The sequence below is a fragment of the Prunus mume genome, linkage group LG3 (assembly GCF_029339155.1).
Source record: "Prunus mume cultivar Tortuosa linkage group LG3, ASM2933915v1, whole genome shotgun sequence".
NCBI classification, from domain to species: Eukaryota; Viridiplantae; Streptophyta; class Magnoliopsida; order Rosales; family Rosaceae; genus Prunus; species Prunus mume.
Window position 1 is genome coordinate 3,696,094 of NC_142700.1, and position 22,987 is coordinate 3,719,080.

Here is a 22,987-nt window from a genome sequence, read left to right on the forward strand (position 1 = left end):
TCTTTCCTTATTCATTTATATAACATAGACTAAATTTACTAATTTCAATCAGTGTGCCGGTTGGAGGCTGCAATGCCAGCCCAACACTGGATTAATGAATTAATATATGAAGTTGTGGATATATTATATTGATAGGTTTTTCTAGAACGAAAAGAAGAAAGGAAAAAAAAACAAGAAGAAGAAGAAGAAAGGAGATATTGATAAAGTCTTCTGCTGAAGTGTGATGAATTGGAAACGCAATAATGTTGTTCAATTTGAATACGACAGGAATTTTACAGAGTTTTTCTCACTGCATCTGCATGTACTCATTTTTGTATATGTATTAAAATACTCGTACTTTTCACGTTTCTGTTTTTATTTCAACTTAATTAGTCTTGTAGCCTACAAACTAATCCAAGCTAATTCGATCCATATTCAATCCGTTTACAGGTTTACTTAATTAAGCTGCATAGCTAATAGTTTCCATCTTAAAACTCAAGGCTTTGGGATTTGTCAATTTTTTTTTCATGGGAATTCGATTTTACGTACAAGAGGCGGACTCACTACTTTTAACCAACAAACCCCCACATCTGCTTTGGTCAACTTATCTTAGACATTCTTAATTCATACGACGGCTATTTTCTCCATGATTCTTGGTTGTGAAGCAAATGACTCGATCAAATTTGATGAAATAACGGATATATGGAAATAAAAATAATCGATTGACAAATTCGAATAAATGGTCTGCTTAAGCTTCATTAATCTCAATTATGAAAAGCATCGGCATACGGATACAAAATGAATCAGTACAGCAAACTTGCGGTGCAAAAAGTATAGATCTATAAACGAGTGTTCAAGGAACAACAAATATAAATTGAGACATATTATGGCATTTTTGGTATAAATGATTGCCTCAAATATGTAGAAGATCATGCTCAACCTGACAACTTATCTCATCTTTCTACCTAAAAGGAATCAATCAAAATTACTGCAATGGATCGATACAAGATTAGCCCCTACACTTAATTACAGAAAGAAACTGAAATTAATCACATATACATATATAACACAGCCTTGGCCAACTTTGTGAACTCCAACCAGCAAGGGGATTGTTTCTCATGGGCTGGCATAACCATGGCCAAATCAAGCATCACTCCATGTATCGTCGTCTTCCCCTTCACTCCCAACAGCCTGACAAGTTTTTCTAAATTGTCAATTTGATTGTGTCGTGATACTTATACGCAAATGAACAAAAGGAAAACGAAAGAAAAAGGGATAGAGGACAATGGGGAACCTGGCGAATGGCATTGGCTTTCTCCAAAATTGCAGTTACTTTGACGTTGGTAGCAGGTACCGGTGTGATGATTGGCTTTGCTGGTACTGTGCGTCTCAGGTTGAATGACTGGAAGGACATAACAACAAATAAGCAGAGAGTTAGCGATGGTTTACTTTGTTACTTACTGTACCCTAATCACAGACTGAACATTTAGTGATTAGAAAAGTGAGCGCACTGATTGAAAGACAAGCTTTGTTACAAGATAAAATCAATCTAACAAGATACTTATAAACATGACCAATCATCGACATGCTCTAAGTAAATAGAGATTATGTGGATCCGGTATAGTAGATGTCTATTTCGAAAAAACTGATTTTATTTTCAATTTACAAAAAGCAGAAGAGAATAGAAAAATCTCCATTTGGCACATTATACATATGAATATGAAACACTTCTATACATAGATAAAATGACTTTTAGGGTTTTGGGAAGCAAGCCATATGACGAGAAAAAATGGTCACTCACCTTTGCTCTGATTTGTTGTAGAAAATCTTCCTTTTCGTCTATCCCTTTGCCATTTAGAGCCTGATCATCTTCTTTCTGTCCATTTACGTGCTGGTCCTGCTGCAGCAAGAAAATTTTGATAGAACGTCCTTCCGCAGTTTTGACTTCCCACTATTTTTATTTGAATACCTTTCATGCCTTAAAAACAGGATTAAATTGCATGACATGATACCTTGCATTTAATAGAAATGGACTCCTCATTTATTTGTTGTTGCTGTGCTGGGGCTGGCTTAGGTTGCTGGAGGGTGATGGACCCCAAAATCTCTGTGTCAAATACGTGTTTAAAACCTTCAGATACATCTTGTTTTTCGTCTGTTACATTTAAGGTAGGTTTTGAAACACGCCATTCCACTGGAGGGAGAGGTGGTGGTCCTGGTGTAGAATCCCCCGAACATTTCAAACCATGAAGATCCTTAGGAACTGAATCATCTTTTGCTTCTTGCTGAAGTACGGGTTCCAAAGCATCTAAACTTGGAAGATCAAGTAAAGGATCAGAGAGAGAATGTTCCAGACCATTATCAGTGTGCACACTTTGAATTCCACCATCTCCATAAGTGGCATTGTGGGATATTCCCCCTATTTCCAGAGAGGTGGATATACGTTCGGCTGATGAGATTCCACACAAAGCATCGTATAGGTCATGGTCCTTGCATTCTAGAGTTTCACTAGATTCCCATTGTTCAGAATTCGACTCAGAGAGATGGCTAAGACAATCATCTGATATATATGGAGATGATCTACAGAATGTGTCATCATCAGAATCAGAACCAAATTCATGCAGAGGAATAGAAGGCTCTGGGACCAACTGAAATGACTGAAACATGTCTTTTACACTTCCATGGCTTTGACTCCCATCAGATAATTTCAATTTGAGTATGGAAGTTTCAATGCCATTCATGGGATGGAAAGATATTTTCATATGTTCAAGTGGTGGTGAAGAAGGAGGTGATTCAACAGCAAATCCATGCTCAAATTTCTCCTTGAAGTATGTGTCGGGAAATGCTTGGTGCTCTACTCTGTGGTGCTCATTTCTCTGGTCCAATACACCAGCATTTGAATAACTAGCAGGCTCAGATTTGTCATCGTGTGAATGTGGAACTTTTCTACCAAAACCATTCACAAGTAACCTACGACCAAGCCCAAAAACCAGGAAGAGTTTTCATCATTCTCCTGATTCGCTTCATTGGAAGCAGATTTACCACATGGAGCAACTGGCAACAGAGTTCCAGGTTCCGTCGTATTGGTTTTTTTCGAACCATCCTCCATGCAATGGCTAAATGCATTACTCTTAAGAGAGTCACCAATATTTCCAAGCTTTGGATACAATTCAGTGGGAGAAAATCCCTTGGATATTTCCTTGGGAAAGATACCATCTTCTTGATAATCAGAGCTTATTTCCTTGCAGCCAGCATTCTCAGCTTCATGATCATCAACTATAAGCGTGTAAGCATGATTTGGGACACCAACTGTCTCAGTGCTTTTGTAAGCAGAATCTTGAGTTACAGGACTTGGCATGGTAAAATCAGGAGGCTTTGATGGCTGAAGTCCTAACAGGCCTCCATTAGTCCAGAAATTGATTGAATTAGTCCTGGAAATGTCAGCAAGAGATTCTTGAGACTCGCATAAACCGCTTATGATCTTATCCTTCGCATTAGCAGTTCCAGAACCACAGGATGTTGAATTATTCCTGGAAATGTCACCAAGAGATTCTTGAGAGTCGCATAAACTGCTTATGATCTTGTCCTTCGCATTAGAAATTCCAGAGCCACAGGATGTTATATTATTCCTGGAAATGTCAGCAGGAGATTCTTGAGCCTCACATAAACTGCTTATGATCTTATCCTGCTCATTAGTAGTTCCAGAGCCAAAGGGTGTTGTATTATTCCTGGAAATGTCAGCAGGAGATTCTTGAGCCTCACATAAACTCCTTATGATCTTATCCTGCTCATTAGTAGTTCCAGAGCCAAAGGATGTTGTATTATTCCTGGAAATGTCAGCAGGAGATTCTTGAGCCTCACATAAACTGCTTATGAGATTATCCTGCTCATTAGTAGTTCCAGAGCCAAAGGATGTTGAATTATTCCTGGAAACGTCAGCAGGAGATTGTTGAGCCTCGCACAAACTGCTTATGGTCTTATCCTGCGCATTAGTAGTTCCGGAGCCAGAGGATGTGGAATCACTACTAACAGATTCTAACCTTAAACAATCAAAAATGTCAGTCCTATTTGTTCCTACAATGTGATCTGAATTAGACAGTTCTGTAGCTATTTGAGGCATCTGTTTATGGGCAGGACACTCTGGTGAGGTTGAGTTCGATAGATCTGTCGGCGTTTCTTCTTCTGAGGAAACGTAAGATGTTGCAGTATGAGATTCTAAAGTTGGAGTTTGATGATCCGAACAATCCATGGTAATCTCATGCACTCCATCTGGTCCTTTATTGTCGACAACAGAAGCAAAATGCTCCACCTCTCGTTTGGTTTGACAATCAAGATCGTTTTCAGATTCTGATTCAATGGTGTTGAGTGCATCCATGAAATTGTCTGGTTCACTTTCAATTTCATCAATCTGGTTCCTGCTAGGTTCCAGAATGTCTTCATCATCAAAGAGGACATCCATTTGCTCAACAATTCTAAAGCTACCAGCTCCCCCTTCATTTGCATCCAAGTCATCCTTTGTCAGGAGCATCTCTGTAGTTTCATCTATACAATTCTGTTGACCCTTAGGATCCACTATTTCTACCTTCTCATCCCAGTTAACACCAGAAGAACCAGAGGTAACTTGGTCCTGTAATGAACTTCCAGGAGAGTTATCTACAAATCCAGTTTGATCATCAGGCAAAACAGAATTAAGAGCGTCATTTTGCACCGATTTAGAAGAAGGCGATTCCTTGGATTCTTGTTCTTCAGCTTGTAGGGAGGAACTTGGATGGGCAGCATACTCAATATATTCTGACTCAGTTTTTGAATCAAAAGAAATGGAATTGTCCCCCAGGTCAGATTTTAATGCCATGTCGGCTGTGGAAGCAGTTGGAGAAGACGAGCTTCGCCCATTTGCGATAGGAGGAATATATTGCATTCTGCATAGTCAGACATCTTAAGTTTTAGCTCCCTTTAGTCAAAACTGGGAGCCATAAGTCACGTATATATTATGCATAGTGCATGTGTGCATGTAAGATCTTTCTCTGATGCGTTTGACCGTACCAGAGAATGCCTCTATGTATATGTATGTGTGTGTATTAACATATAGGATACCTGCTGCTGCGATTTGATACTGATGCACCACGTAATACATCTCCATTTCGTTGTGATCCTCTTTTCTTCTGTCCATTTCAACATTTTTAATCAGACAACTCCAAGTGACAGAACCGTTGAGGTACTTAAAAGATTGATAATCCAATAAAATATTGCATAAAAACAGATAGCAGAAAAACAAGCTCTTGTCAAGAAGAAATTGATGTGAGAGTTCATTGTACTTCATGATCTTATCAATGAATCTTATATGCCTGCATCTATCTTCCTTCAGAAAACTTTGGAGCCAAATTCATCCACAATATTGCACATGAAAGCACAAAGAAAATTGGTTCAAGTAAGATACACAGATTCGCTGCTTGGAATGAAGCACTAATGTCTAGGGGCAGGCAAGGGTTGCAGTGGATTAAGTACCGACCCGAAGTTACTAGGTTGTGATTTTTCACAACCCAAAACCCAACCTAATAAAAGTTGGGTCAGGATGGGTTGGCAATAGGTTGCAACATATGCTTAATTGGCATTCTTTGAGCACACTATTATATAGCCTCTACTGATAATGGTTAACATTTACTCACTGTGTTTCTTCAAAATTTAGGTGCATACCTTGCTTCTTTGACCCTTCCTAGATCTTCGGACTTGTTCAACATTTGCTTCATCAGGGTTAGCTGATGCTTTTTTGAAAAAGGTTGGATCTGAGTATCTCTTTAAACAAGATCCTGGGCCGCCGGTATCAAACCTGAACGTTAAAGGAAAAGATTCCATCATTTAACAATTATGCTAGAAAGTAAAACTTCACAACTTGTTAGCCAATTAAGGTAAGAAAAAATATAAACATGAAAGCCAATTAAGGTAAAGGAAAGATTTAGATTATACTTGTCAAGCAAGTGCAAACGTGGGGGATCCTGACATTCTTCATATGAATCCATAATAAAACGCGGCAAGTCATTGTGGATGAAATGATTTTTCTCATTTCGAATACGAGGATGCCACTCTAAACCTGCAAAGAAACTGCTTTCTATTAATGATTTGATTATCAGGATAATGATGTGGCACCAATGGGATATAGGAGCATATAAAAAATTTATCTCCGCAATAAAGAAAATATAAAACAGGGTCAATCATGAAAGGTTTGTACTGGAGTAAGCCCTTCACAATTAACGGTCTATAGAATGCTGTTCCATGGTTTTATGAATATATTTAGATTGCCTCTATGGTCAGTAAGTAATGTTCTCCAAGGTTTCCCATATATTTTTAATATAAGATATTTTTAAATACTTTAATATAAGATTAATTAAATCAACTTTATACGGAAAAGATAACCCGAGTCCTCTCATTTACAAGGCATTGAAGACAATAAAAAGAATACTTGCACTAAATGCTATCTTCCTAGACTTTCCTTCAAGGATTATTTTAGGCTTCAATATCTGTTTCTTAAATAGCTCACTGAACTAAAACTGACCAAAGATAATTCAATTTTTACATCATACATTATACATTATATCCCCATTATCAGTATAAACTTTATGAGAACCTGAAGCATTTATTAAACAAAATGAAGAGCAGTTTGCACTAGAGAGAACGAAGTCTATTGATACGAGTTGTCAATAACTGGCATACAATGTACAGACATCAAAGTGAGGAACAAAATCCATACCAGAGGTGTAAGCAAAATGTATGTGGCTTGTTTGAGCAAGTACAGCCTTCTCAAGGGGAGGAAGTGCAGCTTCAATGTGTTGCACACGAACCATCAGTTTTTGGCTCCTAGAAGCTGTAGTCATCACTTGCTCTTGCAAGCCATGAAAAACTTCCGCTGCAAACCTACATGTTACAGATACTTTCTGAGTTAGTATATAACTTAGAATATACGAAAAATTGTTAACCTACATTCGAACCGTTTATGCATTTAAGAATTGTGATAAACCAATAATCACTATGCTTGTTGTGCTCTACATTTCAGACTTGATCGCCCATATCAGATATCCAAAATTCACATTTTGGCATTCCACCCAACTTGAGGAGCTTCCACTAGGATCAGGAGACAGGAATCTCCAGCCAACCACAAACTTTCAACTACTTTTATCTTAGTGGGGAACACTAAGGTTAAAACTTCTTCAGTCATGTTGCCAATGCTACTTAAACATAAGACATCTCTTTGTATAGTGAGATTTTGTTGCAGTTTCTTAGTGCCATTTTCATTTGAAAAGAAACTGAAATATCAGTCCACTAATCTAAATGATATAGAACAATTTTGCAGCATCCAAGTGTGCCCAAAATGGCCACAATAGTAAAGGTCGTTTACGACAGGTAATTGAGGCTGATTGACCATTGTAAATGCTTACATTGTATCAACAACAGAGTAGCTGCAGCACAAGGCTACCTTATTTTGCTATGATATAAACACCACAATCACAGAAACCTAGAAAGACTTGAGGATCCAGAGCTTTCTCAATAATTAATGTCAAAAGCCTTGGGAAAGCGATATTGCATACACCAAATCTCCCTATACCGCTGTGAGGCATCATGAAATAAATAGCAACCAAAAGAACACCTATCTTCAACTTATAAGCTCACAACGTTTAGCAGAAAAAGAAAAAATGAAATTACCAATAATTTGTCATCTATTTAAGAAATAATGATCATTACGGAAAACCCAATTGCCCACTCACAGAAATGACCAAATTTTATTCACTTCTACAACAGAACTGCAACCCCAAAAGTAGTAAACAATAAAATGAAGAGTGAATGAGCTGAACCCAGATAGAGCAACAGACACAAAAATAGAATAGAACGCAAAAGGGTAGTAAGAAATGAACTGCGTGAGTGAAAAGGAGCAAAAAAAGAAAGGGCAACATACTCAGCAAGATCGCCCAATTGGCGCAAGATCCCAACGAGGCCAGCAACGGCCACCCCATCGAGCACAGCTTTGGGATCTTCTCTGTTCACCTCTTTGTACAGCTGAGGCTGGCCGAGGCTGTACTCGTTCCTCACCTGAAACCTCACCAGAGGCATCTTTCAGTACACTCTGAGCTGATTTTCTCTAGCTTTCTCTCAGCTTCTGAGAAATTGTTTTCATATCACACAAACAAAGCTTCAAGCTTTAACCTTCAACAACATACAATACAATGAAGAGAATGAAGGAATGAAAATGCATAAATGAAGAGAATTGAAGAGAGAGAGAGTAGGTGGGGAGATTGGAGCAGCTTAACTGCCGAGAGGGACTGTGCTGTGTGTGTGTGTGAGTGTTTTTGTGTCGTTTGGATGGAAAGAGAAAGGGGACATTGCCAACTCTGCAAGCCATTCTTTGCTACAAGCCTACAATAGAGAAATCATTGTGTTTGAAGATGGTCAAATTACCTGGACTGCCCTTGGGTTTTACTACAATGACTTGCGTGTCCCAGGAGAAGGGACAGTAGAGTAGGGGAACGTGGTGGTCATGACTTTAGAGAGTTTTTGGTGGGTTTTAAAATTGCCGGGCAAAATTGGAATTTCGAGGTTCTTCAGGTTTTGTATCTTCTTCAATTTCGACAACAAAATTGTGTGATCAGAGGTTGCCATAGATATATCAAGGACAGTGATATTTCTAAATGTTCATTAAATGGGCGGCAAATTATGATTTTATGATAAGCTATCTGAAAAGCTGTACTATTCCACAAAATAATTATGAAATCGACTTATAATTCAAATAATTACGAGTAGTTTTTCATATAATCGAGATCGCGTATTCAAACCTTATTTTCCTAATACCGCTTATATCAAAAATAAGTCTTTACACAATTTATTTATTTTCCCTTTTGTTTATTGCTTGAGATCGACCTAACCCTTTGTCCTTGTTATTCTAGAAAATCAATGGTGCGCTTAATAATTGCTAAAGATTTGGATATTGCCTCACCAAGATTCTTGTCCAAATAAAAATATATGAACGTACGCATAACAAACGTTAAAGTCCCCATCTTCTGTTAGTCAGTGGGGTTGACTCATCTCATCTGAAATTTGGTGTACAATTGACCTTCAATCAGCAATCCAGAATCTTAGTTAGCTTTCACTTCACCCCAAAAATAATAATGCAAATCTGAGATTTTTATTATTAAAAAATCATTGTTTATTATTATTACATTTTAAACATTATTCTAGTGTGGAAGTTATGAAACCGAGTCCTCGTATAAACCACGGCACAGCCACCAACGACAGCAGCGGCTTCGTGGCAGGGCTTCCACGTTACCGGCGCCCCCAGGGCACTACCACCATCGACATTGGCCAATGTTCAGGTACAAAGCTAGCTAGCACGGGCAGCGTGGCAGACCAAGTATGTTATTGGGTCCAAACATGCTGCTATCATGAAGTACTTAGGCATATGTATATCTTTGCATAACTAAAAACGAAAGAAATAAACGCGGGCATATATTATAGTGCATGATTAGAGCCGTTGGTAAAAGCTAAATAATTTCTTCTTCTTCTTTTTCCATACATAATTATTTTCTTATTACAACTTACAAGGATAAGATAATGTTGATAATCCAAATACATGATCATATTTCACAACAAATATCATAAAAAATAATAAAAGAATACACAAGGAAGGAAAGGAAGGAAGAGACCCCCCCTTATTTAATTTCCTAGTACGCGTGTGCAGACCCAAGGCAAGTAGAGATGAAATTTGAAACTCGATGGTCCTAGTTCGTATGGGACCATATAGTTAAGAAGGACTTGCCCCCACACCATAAAATAAACCAAAATAAAGGCACTCTGCATTAAATAGCTTTCAATTTCTGATTTGATCTTCATCACCTAATTGAACTCTCTCTCTCTCTCTCTCTCTGTCTTTCTCTCTCTGTCTCTGTGGCTTGAGTGTTTTTAATTTAATTAATTTCTATCAATTTTGGTACCAGCATAGCAAGGTGGTTGTCCTGGGACAGGCTGGTCCAATCTAATTTCATTTCAATAACTAAGCTCTTGTCAGCATTCAACATGCATACACTGCAGATTGCAGACTGGTTATATAGTTATATATATACATACACACGTGTATTAGCTGTGTAAAGATGCTCTGCGCACATGCATGGCTGGCCATACCATACTGATCAAGTTTTTCTTCCAAACTGCACCCAGACCACCAGTGGCAAGCCGAAAGCCTAAAGTTCTTATTGGGCCACTCAGACTGATACTAACGAGCCTGAACTCAAATCTTGGGTCGGCTCAAATAAGCCCAAAATCATTTGGGTAGGCCTAAAATTACCCAAAATCATTTGGGTCGAGGCAATTGGTAGGCCGAACTTAAATATCTAGGGTTTTGACTTGACTTTGACTAGAAGATGTGTTCAGAGACAATTGGACAAGGAAATGGGGCCAGTCACGTGTCCATGCTGATGGGAGGTTAAAAGCGATGTAATAATTCGTGGCAAATGGCAGCAAACGAAACAAAATCACTATTTTTGAGCAGGGTGAGTGAGTGAGCAAAGCAGCCAGCATCTACGCTACACAGCTAAGTTGATTTTTGGTCTTATAAAGCAAGCAAACTGAGATTCAGTGCAATACGCATAAGTTTCCTTTTTCCATTTGAATGACTAAACACTGCACAATGCCCTTAAAGTGGCCCTGCTCCTGCCCTCGCTATACATCGATCACACAAGTTTTATTCTTCCGCTAATTTAGAAACAAAAACTAACGAACGAAGCTTTGATTCAACTCAACATTAAACATATACCACGTAACCGTACTTCAATACCACACTATAATTACGCCTACTTTCTTCTCTACGTGAGTGAGTTGACGAGAGAGAAAGAGAGTACTGTAAACTTAGATTCTTGTGTTGGTGGTGGCTATGGAAATTTACAATTTACAGTAGTGGAAAGTGTTGATACTTCTTTAATAAGCAAACACTTGGACCCATTGTCCACGTTGGGTGACGGAATAATATACCACAAAAGTTATATACCGGCTGTCCCACACAAGATCTTCTCATTATTTTCTTACTTATAATATAATTATAATATATATATATAGGGTCATCCCATCGCAAGTGTTTTTCCTTGAACTAATTAATTCCAAATTAAAACTTAATCAAACGATGTTAATCATATGGATTGGAGCACAAGAAAAGTTTGTCACTTTGATGCTGTTTGGTCATTGATCACAACATATGAGACAAAATTTGTTATGTTTGGTAAAATGTACAAAAGATGAACCTTTAAATCTTCATCCTCAGAATGAATTACTTTGACCAGAAAAGACAAAAGATAAACCAAATTATTCACAACAGAAAAGAAGGTTGAAAGATATATATGGATTCCAAAACTTAGGCCTTGTCATTCACCAAACTCTGCGCAGTTGATTGAACATTTTTGTCTTCTAGAGATATCAAAGTTTTATTGATTCAGAAATGGAAGGCCCTTCTTCAATAAAAACAAAATCATATCATATTAGATCTTTTTCATAGCAGATCATCAGCAAGTTCTTTTGGACGTTCAAGGAATCGAGCTATGCTAGCTAGGGACATGTTCTTGCAATACCTGGAAATTACACAAGGGGATTTTTGAATCCGAGATCGTCAAGCTTTTCGTATATTTTTTTGATTGATTACAGTTTCGAACCTCTGACCACACCAATTAGCGACTAGCATGATAGTACATAATTAAGTTTTTTCAATTTTGAGAATATATATATATACATATAGAATGAATGATTGTCTGAGTGAGCCCACCAAGCAATATGAGTTATTTAAAAAGAATATTTATGTGTGTAAAGCGCACTGAAGCAAGCATATTTACGGATTAGGAAAATATTTGGAAGAGCGTGTAACCTGTGAACACGAAATCCCTAAAGATAAAAATAGTAAGTGTTGCATTGCATGAAGATATATATGTAAAATGTTGGTCGCCGAGAAAGTTTTGTTTGCCTTTAGTACTCCACCATCTTTGCCCAAAAAGAGCTGAAAGCACCATAAAGGTTTTGATAATTCATGTCAGACCCGAAAAGAAAAAGTTCATCGAGTATCAAGCAAATATGATATATACCCCCACGCAGGCAGTTTGGCGTTTCAATTGTTTCTATTTATTACTGATGCAAAAATAAACACAAGGACGAATATTTATATATTCTTTTCTGTTAGGTCAAATTCAATCGATAGGTATTTGTCACAAATTCAATCTATAGGTTGCTTCCAAGAGTGCTCTTGGGTTAAGTCCCCGCGTTATTTGTGTGTGTATGTGTGTTTCCACTTATGTCCATTCAAGTAAAAAAGTAGGAAAAAAGATATTGCATTAAAATTCAAATAAAACAAGACAACTAGAGCGAATCTATATACTTTTTTGTAGGTGAGAACACGATAGTCCGTGTTGAGGCACACTCTTAACAACCATCAATATAATGTGTCGGGAGAGTTTAAAAAAGGACATTGCTTTCCTATTTTTTAGAATGAGACATTCTTACTTCATGTAAATCACAGTTTGATACACATGCAAAAATAATTCATTAAAAACACAAAAATAAAAATTCTCTACATACATGTCAAACTATTATTAACGGAAAAGTAGGAATTTCTACTTCGAAGAAAGGAGGCAAGTATTTTCCTCACTCATCATCATCATGACCATGGTGAGACATCTTGTCCAAATATATAATTTGTTTCTTATTTGAATAGCAAGACGATACTTTGGGTGTAAACTTTTCTCTTTATTAAGTTCATATTGCTGAATGTGACAGTCCACCATATTCTATGCATTATTGACAAAAATCAAAATCCACCTATATATGCTTATTCCAAAAGGAAAATGAAGAGACTCGTAAAAATTATTATTATTATTATTATTATTATTTATTGTTTTGGTTAAAACACACTTTTCTTCTTCCATCCAAACAAAAAAATTATAAAACACAAGGGCAGTCTTAATAAGAAGATACACACAATTTAATATAGCAAACAAGTTGTACCAATAAAGCCGGTGCCCAAACTCCGAACAGCATTATGATTTTATAAGGCATTAGGAACATAAACTGAGGGCTGGACCCATCTCTCAAAGATGTCTCCAAAATTTACGTCACCCCCTCTTTTCAGTGTTTCGTATTCTTTACTCTTGATCTATGCATATCATCATTGTAAAACAATTCTTCTGTTTCTTCCCATATAATTTCTCTAAGATAACTCATTTTATTTAAGCATCTTCTCCATATCCAAAAATACGTCTCACAACAACACGCTTAATATTCTGCGTTGGACTCTAATAATTTTTAAAAAAAATAGAGAATTTATAATTCCGTGACATAAACGGTTCATTGCTAGCTCACTCGTTATCCACCCTAATTTTTCTAGGTTAATTTCAAAATTATGGGCACTCGATATTCATGATTTGTAATATAAAAAACTAAGCCTTATTAGTTATTGGTTTGGCCGAAGAGAAAAGTATATGTACTATGTAACTGTAACTACACGGGTTTTATATATATATAAATGTATATGTTATTGACTAATTGGTGAGTGAAATTTTGGATTCATGCATGTAGTGTAATTCACTGCAACAAAAGCAGAAAGCCTTGGATGTACCTCAAGAAGAGAGGGGGTTCAGACTTCAGACTCAACCATTTCAAACTGAACCAGTAAATAAATAAATAAAAGTTACCTGATCTTTACAGGTTCACTTTGTTTTGTTTTTTGGTAATCGACAGATTTACTTTCCGAGCGTACATGCATGATGATCATGAAAATTTGTCATTTCTCAAACACCTGACCATACAGTAGTGCTTAAATTTGCTACGCAGGATTTAAGGATATCTGTGATATTCCCACGGCCTTTTTATGCCCATTCAAGTAAACCTTGAAAAAGGAAGCCAGATTGAGACACCGGCAGCTAACGCTGACACTGCCAAGCAAAAGCAAAGAGAAAAATTACACAAATTTCAAGGTGAAAAAAACAGTGTCCTCAATAAAATAAGCATTACGTACGTATATTATTGGTGATTATAGGATAACTTTATCAGTGGGGTGAATGGATAGATCATGGATCATGTCATGGATCATGGTGGTAATAATTTTTCACAATAATAAACTAGATCTAGCTCTTACTTGTGCTTCTTAAGTGCATTTACTGTTGACTAAGGATGATAAATCCAGTCATATGATATGTCGTGTTCGCATCATGTCATTTTATGTTTTGTGCCGAATCATAATGTTTCGTGTTTTGTGGTGAAGACTATTAAAATTCTAATTAACCTACCGCTATTGTTGCCTTAAATAATATATATTTTTTTTTTCACAATGCATCTATAATACTAATGAATGAGTAAAGCTCTTTTTCCTTTTGCACATATATTTAACCGGGTCCATCCTATGTAATTACAGTGAATTCTACATGAAAATATGGCAATCATTGCATGGATGATGGCATAACATATTAGCATTACTAGCAATATTTGTTTTCTATATAATTATTTTGGATGAGTAGTACCCTATATCACTATAGATTACATTAGCATAAATAAAATATAGTTAGTGCTAATAGTGTCAAAATCAAAATGAGAGAGAGAGAGAGAGAGAGAGAGAGAGAGAGTCTTGGAGAAGGGGGAGAGAAAAAGGGGAACATATAAAGCACCTTCATATAGGGCCCATGACAAGTCCTCTCAATAGACCTCATCAAGATGTGATTTTCATCTTTTTCTCATTGCACTATAACCTATTCATTCTTCCACATCTCTCTTTCTCTCTGCCTTTGCTTCTTTCTTATTTTCCCCCTTGTCATTTCCCCATTTCTTGCCAAAAATACACAGGAATTCCGCCACCACCACCACAAATATCATCAAATCATGTCTGCACCTCATCATGATTACAGTCGACGAAAAGATTCCAACTCCATAGAGGGCTCCTCCTCCTCCTCCCGATCCAATCAACAACAAGCACCTCAACCTCTTAGCCGATATGAGTCTCAGAAACGCCGAGACTGGAACACTTTTGGCCAGTACTTGAAGAACCAAACACCCCCAGTCTCTCTCTCTCAATGCAACTGTAACCATGTCCTCGATTTCCTTCGCTACTTGGACCAGTTCGGGAAGACTAAGGTTCACTTACACGGGTGTGTCTTCTTCGGGCAGCCTGACCCTCCTGCCCCGTGCACGTGCCCGCTTAGGCAGGCATGGGGCAGCCTGGACGCGCTGATCGGCCGCCTCCGTGCGGCGTACGAGGAGCACGGAGGGTCGCCTGAGACGAACCCTTTTGGGAATGGAGCTATTCGGGTTTACTTACGTGAAGTGAAGGAGTGTCAGGCTAAGGCAAGAGGGATTCCATACAAGAAGAAGAAGAAGAAGAGAAACGGTCAGCTTAAGGCAATTAACGACGAGGCTAATAAGGGTTTGAAGCAGATCACTTCTTAAATTAGTTCCTTTGGCTTCTGAAGATATTGATGGTAATTTTTTTTAATTTTCTACCCAGTTATTTAAGTACTATACATATGATAGCTCTACTGCTTTGATTAGAAACCTATAATTCATGATCAGCTTCATTTTAATCAGATTTAAAAAGGAGATAATTAAAATGGGTTTTCAACAATTCTTGAAACTGGAGCTGAACAAACTGAAAGGAAAGTAGAAGAGGTGTAGTACTTTATTTTGAAAATTATATGATTTAACCATCCACTAAAATTTAAAACCTGTAGCCGCGGAGATCTCTCAATTAATCCATCACAAAACCCTAAACCCACAAAAAAACCCTAATTTGCAAAACCGATCGATTTCAAAATCATCTTCAAGCTCTCGCATAATTGACTAGCTAATAGAGTAGTGAGCGATAAAAAAAAGCTAAATAGTTTTGTAGGTAGGTAATGCTATGGCCCCTCTCTCTCTCTATATATTTTGAAGGCATGATTACATTCTCTCTTTCTCTCTCTCCCCCCCTCTCTCTCTCTCTCTATCTCTCTCCCTCTCTCTCTCTCTCAATCAGACAAAACTCTGTTTCTGTTGTGTCCTAATTAAATATGTCTCACTTGCTTGTGTACTTTTCATTTGTTATGATTCTGTGCGATCTAGCTGCTCCCCATGGTGACTCTATATCTATATACGTACGTTGCATGAGTTGTATATACTCAGGACGTGAGAATTAGCGTACGTACATCGCTGATACTGATATATATTTCTCATTATTATTAGAAAAAACAGTAAGATTCTCCCCAATCGATATCTTTTTTGTTTATATATTTGTGGATGCATGCAAGTTTATATTATAATACTTTTCTTGTGGTGGATCCAAAACCATATGGAATTTATATGCATATGTTTCACTTAGTTGACATACCATTTGTTTAGTTGTTAAAGAATTCATTGCCTTTCTTACATTGCTTAAATATATAATCACTAATGCCTAAGATTGTTGTGATCAGTTAAAGTGTGTTTGCCTTATATTTTCATCTAATTGTACTCCATACGATTAGGACTCTATGTCATTTTAAAAAATCAAGTAGCTAGCTTGCATATTTAACTTATTTTAGTTTCTTCTACAATATTTGACTGCATACATGCATAGCTTTGGTACTTATAGTTAGCTATAGATTGTGAGTCCATCTTGAACAATGAACACTGGAAACTAGAATTTGGAGGCAGACAAAATGAATTAATCATGATCATGGGTCTTATTCCAACTTTTGGTTGTCCGGCCAGTACTTCATGATCAAATGAACAGCTATCGATCATTCTTGAAGAGAAAGACATCCTTTTCCGGTTCAAAACCCCTCAAGTTTAGGAGTTCTTAGAGGTTGACCTATTTTAAGAGTAATTAAGATAATGTAGAGATAAATTATTATCTTCAAATTAAAGCTACAAGACTCCTTTGATCCTTTAGCTAACCCTTGGAGATGCTCATCTTGTTGTACAAAGAAAATATAAAACCAGTCATATTTTTTATTCAAATCAATACATGTCTTGCTTCATAGCCTCAAATACCATAAATCTTTTCATATCATCACACTTTTCAACAACTTCAATTCACAAGAAAAGAATAATTGTTTTTTTTTTTCACGATCAAATTACATTGACATTTGTTGAGAGTATCCCACATTGAAGAATGACAACTTTGCTTTAATGCTTAAATAGATTTTGGACCTGTTCACTCGATTCCAATCAATTTTCGATTGAATACACGCATTGTTAACAATATTGTTTTTAACCAAACCGTAACTATATATGTCACTCAAGTAGCTGCTGATAGCTTATTTGATGTGGGACAATTGTATATAATTTTTACGCACGGAATTTCTAGTTTTTACGTTTGATTCTTTGAAAGTTATTAGTTATTTTATACATTGACTTGCTGTACACCAGTACTTGAGTTGCTTGCGCTGGCCATGCGACTTCTTCCATCCAATATATATATATATATATATATATATATAGAGAGAGAGAGAGAGAGAGAGAGAGAGAGAGAGAGATGGATGCTATAACCTTTAAGAACTAGAAAGATTTGTTAAGATATATATGAGGCGTGTATCTTGGTTAAGGCTTATTGGGAATTGATTATTTCCTTTCAGCAGTTAATATCCCTGATAGGATCCTAAGATGTAAACACGATTGTACTATCAAAGAGAATAAGGAACAGTTGACCCAAAAATAGGACAGATGTAGCATGTACGGCTTGTAGCTTTCATATGCCGTACTTGTAGATTCATGTAATTCAGTTCTTTAATTGTATTTATGGACGTAGCCTGACTGGAGTGTGTGTCATGATTTGAATGTATCGTTTTTACGGTCGTAATTCGTTGAGTCAAATTTAAACATCAACAATCTCTGTATACGTGTACTCTTTTCTTTACTTGAATGCTTGGACGAATTGAAAACGTTGTATGATAATGTTAATGTCACATTGTCAATTGTTTCATTGAACTTGTGCATGTATAGGAAGCACAAGTTATAGGACCAATGAATTCCCTTTAATTAAGATGTGAAAATCTTTAAATTTGTTATGAATTTTAACTAGATTGGTGTATTTTTGGATGTTCATTGCAGGATCACGCAAAAGATAATCTGGATGCAGGATATATAAATGGTGCATTTTATTTGGCAAAAAGACTCATCTCTTCATCATAATATCGTATTTCCCCCTCTCTTAAAAAATATAGTAATTATATATATATGTTAATTATGATGAGCCTAGCTAGTCCTAAATAATCTTTATATACTCGCACAGCAAGCTAGCTCAATGGTTTGTATTTGAATTTGTAGCCAATCAACAACACCACCTTTGTAAGCTCTAGTTACATATCCTAGACGTTTTCAAATTAAGTTATGTCTAGCTCTCCTGTTACAGCTAGCTTCCATAAACCAGGTACGTGCGAGAGAGTTTTTCTCTTCTGCTGGCACCTAAATTTTCCAGTCTTCTTCTGCTGCCATTTACTTGCCTGAGAAATTAATTTCTCCACAAATGTCCGATCAGAAATGGCTTTAAGAATAAGTATAATTAAGTTGTAAATTGATGTTATATATATGGTTAATTATGTGTTTCCAACCCATGCCACCCACGAACAAGTGTAATTACATCGTTTCACAGTTTTACCTTGTACAGTGACATGAATTTGATTACTTTAAGGAAATATTTTTGTTCACCACTTTAACCCAAGATGTACCCTCATCATCTGTCTCAATACTTGACACGTGTTCATTAGCATAACCATAATTAACTCTTTGCTTATATATTTATGGAACCATGGTTATGCCCATGAACACATGTCAAGTGTTGAGAATGGTGGTGAGCAAAGATGCTCCCTTAAACCAACTTGATTTAACCTTGCAATGGTAATGAAAACATGTTAACCTCATAGCTATAGCTGCTAATTAATTGCGTGAGATTTTAAGAGCAAATCCACGTCACCATCATGGGTTAATTGTTTCTATCTTTCGAGGCATGGATTTCAAATTGGAAGGATAGCATCTCATAGCTTGCTTCTTTCTATATTATTCAAGTACACATATTTTATACACCACACTATATTATGACATATATGCATTTTAATTAATCATGCGGTTGGATAAGAAGCTTCCATTGCAATGCCACAGAGTCCTTCCTTGGCAGGAATGCCCCTTTGTATCCTCGCATATCCACTCTCCCCCCATCCTGTGCCCCAAGAATTATTCACCAGCCAATACTTAGTTCCATTACTACTAGTCCCGTATCAACTGCGGTAACACCATGGTCTAAGTTTGTACTGCATGTTCCAGTGAACACATCACTTGAATAAAACTGGAATGTAGAGCCACTTGCGTCAATGGCAACCGAAATTGGTTGGTTGGCGACGAAATTGTTTGGTTGGCGACGGCTTGCAATATAGCATTTTCATCGTTTTTGGGCACATCCTCGTACCTGTTTATGGACACTATTTGGGATGCAGCCTTCTGGGTGTTGCAACTAGTTCCATCTACACCCTAGTAGGGGTAATTAGCTTCAGTTGTCAGGCCTTTGTTGTGTTGGATGAATTGGAAAGCGTCATCCATTAGATCACCTTCACAACCATGATCTTGACCAGCAGTGTCACAATCCAAAAGCTCTTGCTCTGATAGTGGGATTAAGTTTCCGGTTCTGAGCTGGTTAACCCCTTCTGTGGCTGCCACGGCTGAGAACTCCCAACAACATCCTATAAAATTGGAACAACATGCGTTATCAATTCAATAACATGTTATGTTATGAAACTGTGAATGCGTCATCATTTAACAACTTGTTTAATACTTACCACATTTGCCTTGGTCCTTGATAGGCGTCACTGCACCCTTTTCTCTCCAATCCGCAGGAGGTGGCGCATCAGTGACATTTCCATATCTAAAACTTGTAGCTTTCATGGAATTGGACACGATCAATTTGGAGGATCGTTTCGTGTAACCATTACGAATTTCCCAAAACTCCTCATTGGTTAGGTCTGCAAATTCATTTAAGCTTAGAGTGAGGTTCTGGCCCATGTGTTTGTTAAAATAATCTTATTTGTACTGAGGTCTGCAAATTCATTTGTACTGACTTCCAACCTTGGTTAAAGAATAATATTCTTTCCAAGGCTAGTTGGTCTGGCAGTACCTCTTGGTGCTCTGTGTTTGTTTTCATCTGTTGGTACCTATGGAAATGGAGAAACCAATCTATTTTTACCGTTGAGGAGGTGACGCCCTTCAACCCAAGGCAACTTATCTTATCAGCTCTTTCTGAATGGAGTAATGCTTCTTGTGGTGATACTATAGTTGGAGAGAGTGCAGATTTTTTAGACGTGGGAATCTCCTAATACTGGAATTTTCAAGTTGAATGTGGATGGATCTTGTAAACCTACATCTGGTAATATTGGAGCTGGAGGTGTCCTCCGCGACTCCTTTGGAAATTGGATTAAGGGTTTTGCTGTGAATATGGGAAATGGCCAAGTTCTTGAAGCTGAGTTATGGGGTCTATTTTTTGGTCTCAAAATGGCTTTGGATAAAGGTGTCAACAGGCTCATCATTGAAATGGACTCAGCACTTTGTGTCCAGCTTATCCAACAAACCGTAGCCTATCGTTTCCATCCTCTGGCTGGCTTGCTGCATAGCTGCGGTACTCTTCTAAGGCAATTTGAGAACCATCAGATTCAACATGTCTACATGGAGAAGAATTATCTTGCTGTCTTGCAAGATGGAGCTACAATCTTGATTTAGGCATTTGCTTTTTTGAAAATACCCCTGTGGGGGCTAGTGATGTACTGGTTGATGAATTGCTAGGGGTCCCTCGGGTCCGTCAGATTCCCTTTGACAAAGTCTAGTTGTTCTCTGGGGTTTGTCATCCCCATTTCATAAATAAATAAATAAAAAGCGCCTCAATGAACTCCAAGTTGGCCTTGAATATCACGAATTGCCTCTCTTTCTCTTCTGCATCCTTATAAAAAAAAAAACTGGCCCAAATTGAGCCATCCAGTCTTCATGTCTCGCCAACATGGTTTTCTCATCATAAATTTGGCGAGACGATGCTTGAGAGGAGCAAATGACCAAAATGAAAAGAAAAGCTAAGCAGAAGTATTGGCCTTGATTTGTGAGAGAGAGCCATGGTAAATAGTAAATAAGCACAAATGGTACGTTTTCTATGGAAATATATTTAATCTTTGATGGGCACAAGACATTCAATGAGCATCTGGGATTTTATAGACAAACTTGTTGTGAGCTGTCCTTTTCCTCATAGTACTAGAAGGGGACCTGTCTTTCTGCGTGCCTTCAAAGATTTTCTGACTTAGGCACACAATAATTCAATTTTTTGGGCCGTTAATAATTATTTATTTACTAATTTCACATTATTCTTTACTAACAGTATAAGAAGATTAGCTGAACTAACTCATTTTTTGATAGACGAGTAATTGATGAAATTACGAATGGTGGAGTTGGTATTGCGAGTTTATTTTTTATTTATTTTAAGGAAATGAACAAGTGATCCATTACAAGTCATGGATCCTCTTCGATCTTAATCATTTCATAAACTACTTAACGTATTAACCAGGCACAGAATGATTCAATTTTTGGGGCCTTAATGATGATATGGGTTGTGATGTGTGTCAAATCCAATTTGAACACATCATTATTTATTTGCTACTTTCATGCTATCTAGCACATTATTTTAAAGAAAAGACCAAGTTTTCACACAAAAATAAAAAATTAAAATCAAACTACTATGGACCATGGAATTTGAGCTTAGTATAATTAAGGGCTAAATTGATAGGTGACATGTTAACAGTTTAGTATTTTGATTAGGAGATTATTAGGTTATAAGATAGATTTTAAATCGTATTTTTCTTCTCTTTAAATAGGTCCTAAATTGAATCTTAATTAAGAATTAATAAAGTAAAAAATAAAAAGACTAGATTAATCGACATGGCAATATCTTCACGGATATAATACTTGAGTGCACTTCTAAGTACATTTCCTTATTTATACCTGTTGTGATTCACAAATCATAACCGTGCATATATCATAATCATAACCGTTGATTTCTTAAACCACAATTTATCTATCTTTGCAATCAAAAAGAAAAATTCACTGAAATTGGAGATTGATTTAATATCGGGAGAAATTATACAATGGTACGGATGTACCACGTCAACGTGTGATACTTCCATTCAAATATTGTCATGTGTCTATTTTAAAACAGAAATTAAATATTTATATCTAGACATGTATTTATAAAAAAAACTCAAACACTATTTAAACATAGAAACACACCCAAAATCAACCCCAAAGTCAACAATTGTATATTTTTTGGGTGTGTTTATAAATGAGTTTTGAGTGTGTGTAATGATGGATTTTGGGTGTGTTTATAAAATGTTTTGGGTGTTGTGTTTTTTTATAATTTCAGCTCCCATTTTGAGTGTTTTAATGAAACTCCCTTTATATTATGAAATAAAATTTGAAATTTGAAAAACAGAAAAAGAAAAAAAATTATTCTCAACCCCGCCCCTCCCATAAAACACCAATGGATTCCATGGATCTCATCCCTCTCTCTTCCTCTTCCTCCCCGTCTCTTTTCCTCTTCATCATTGCCACCGGCGTCCAAACCCTCATCTTCCTTAATTCCCCTTTCTCTGAAATTGATCATGACAACCTTTGCCATCATCATACTATTTCCAAACCCAGATCCAATATTGTAACTCCTTAGTAACAATTACTTCAATCAATACAATACAACAATTCTTTCAAAGGGTCTCTCTGTTTTGCATTCACTCTAACATTTCCCAACCATTAACACAAACACCAATGCTTCCACTATTCCATTTCATTATCATCATCATCATCATCATCATAATGATCAATACTACTTTTCTCTACCTCTCTTTAAAATCCATTACCTACAATTACCATAAGGATTGAAAAGGAAAAGGAAAAAGGAAGAGGAAGGGAGATGGGTGGCAGTCATGGCAGGTAGTGTGGAGATGGGTGGCGGTCATGGCATGTTTTTGGGATTAGTTGG

General features: G+C 36.9%; 1 protein-coding gene and 2 pseudogenes across 2 annotated transcripts; 1 reads left to right on the forward strand and 2 right to left on the reverse strand.

Moving 5' to 3' along the window:
- Window positions 1–796: 796 nt before the first annotated feature.
- WAVE2 (SCAR family protein) lies at window positions 797–8,360 on the reverse strand. Its single transcript, XM_008227065.3, is given in 10 exon segments — window positions 797–1,170; window positions 1,274–1,381; window positions 1,781–1,879; window positions 1,992–2,968; window positions 2,971–4,895; window positions 5,071–5,138; window positions 5,671–5,803; window positions 5,941–6,064; window positions 6,722–6,885; window positions 7,922–8,360. Coding segments are annotated over 10 exon segments (3,801 nt in total). The 5' UTR covers window positions 8,077–8,360; the 3' UTR covers window positions 797–1,122.
- A 6,327-nt stretch (window positions 8,361–14,687) lies between these two features.
- Window positions 14,688–18,357, forward strand: LOC103324948 (protein LIGHT-DEPENDENT SHORT HYPOCOTYLS 10 pseudogene; annotated as a pseudogene). Its single transcript, XR_016125139.1, has 2 exons — window positions 14,688–15,455; window positions 18,043–18,357. The product of XR_016125139.1 is annotated as a protein LIGHT-DEPENDENT SHORT HYPOCOTYLS 10 pseudogene (transcript).
- Window positions 18,358–18,942: 585 nt separating this feature from the next.
- Window positions 18,943–19,983, reverse strand: LOC103324986 (senescence-specific cysteine protease SAG12 pseudogene; annotated as a pseudogene).
- Between the last annotated feature and the right edge of the window lie 3,004 nt (window positions 19,984–22,987).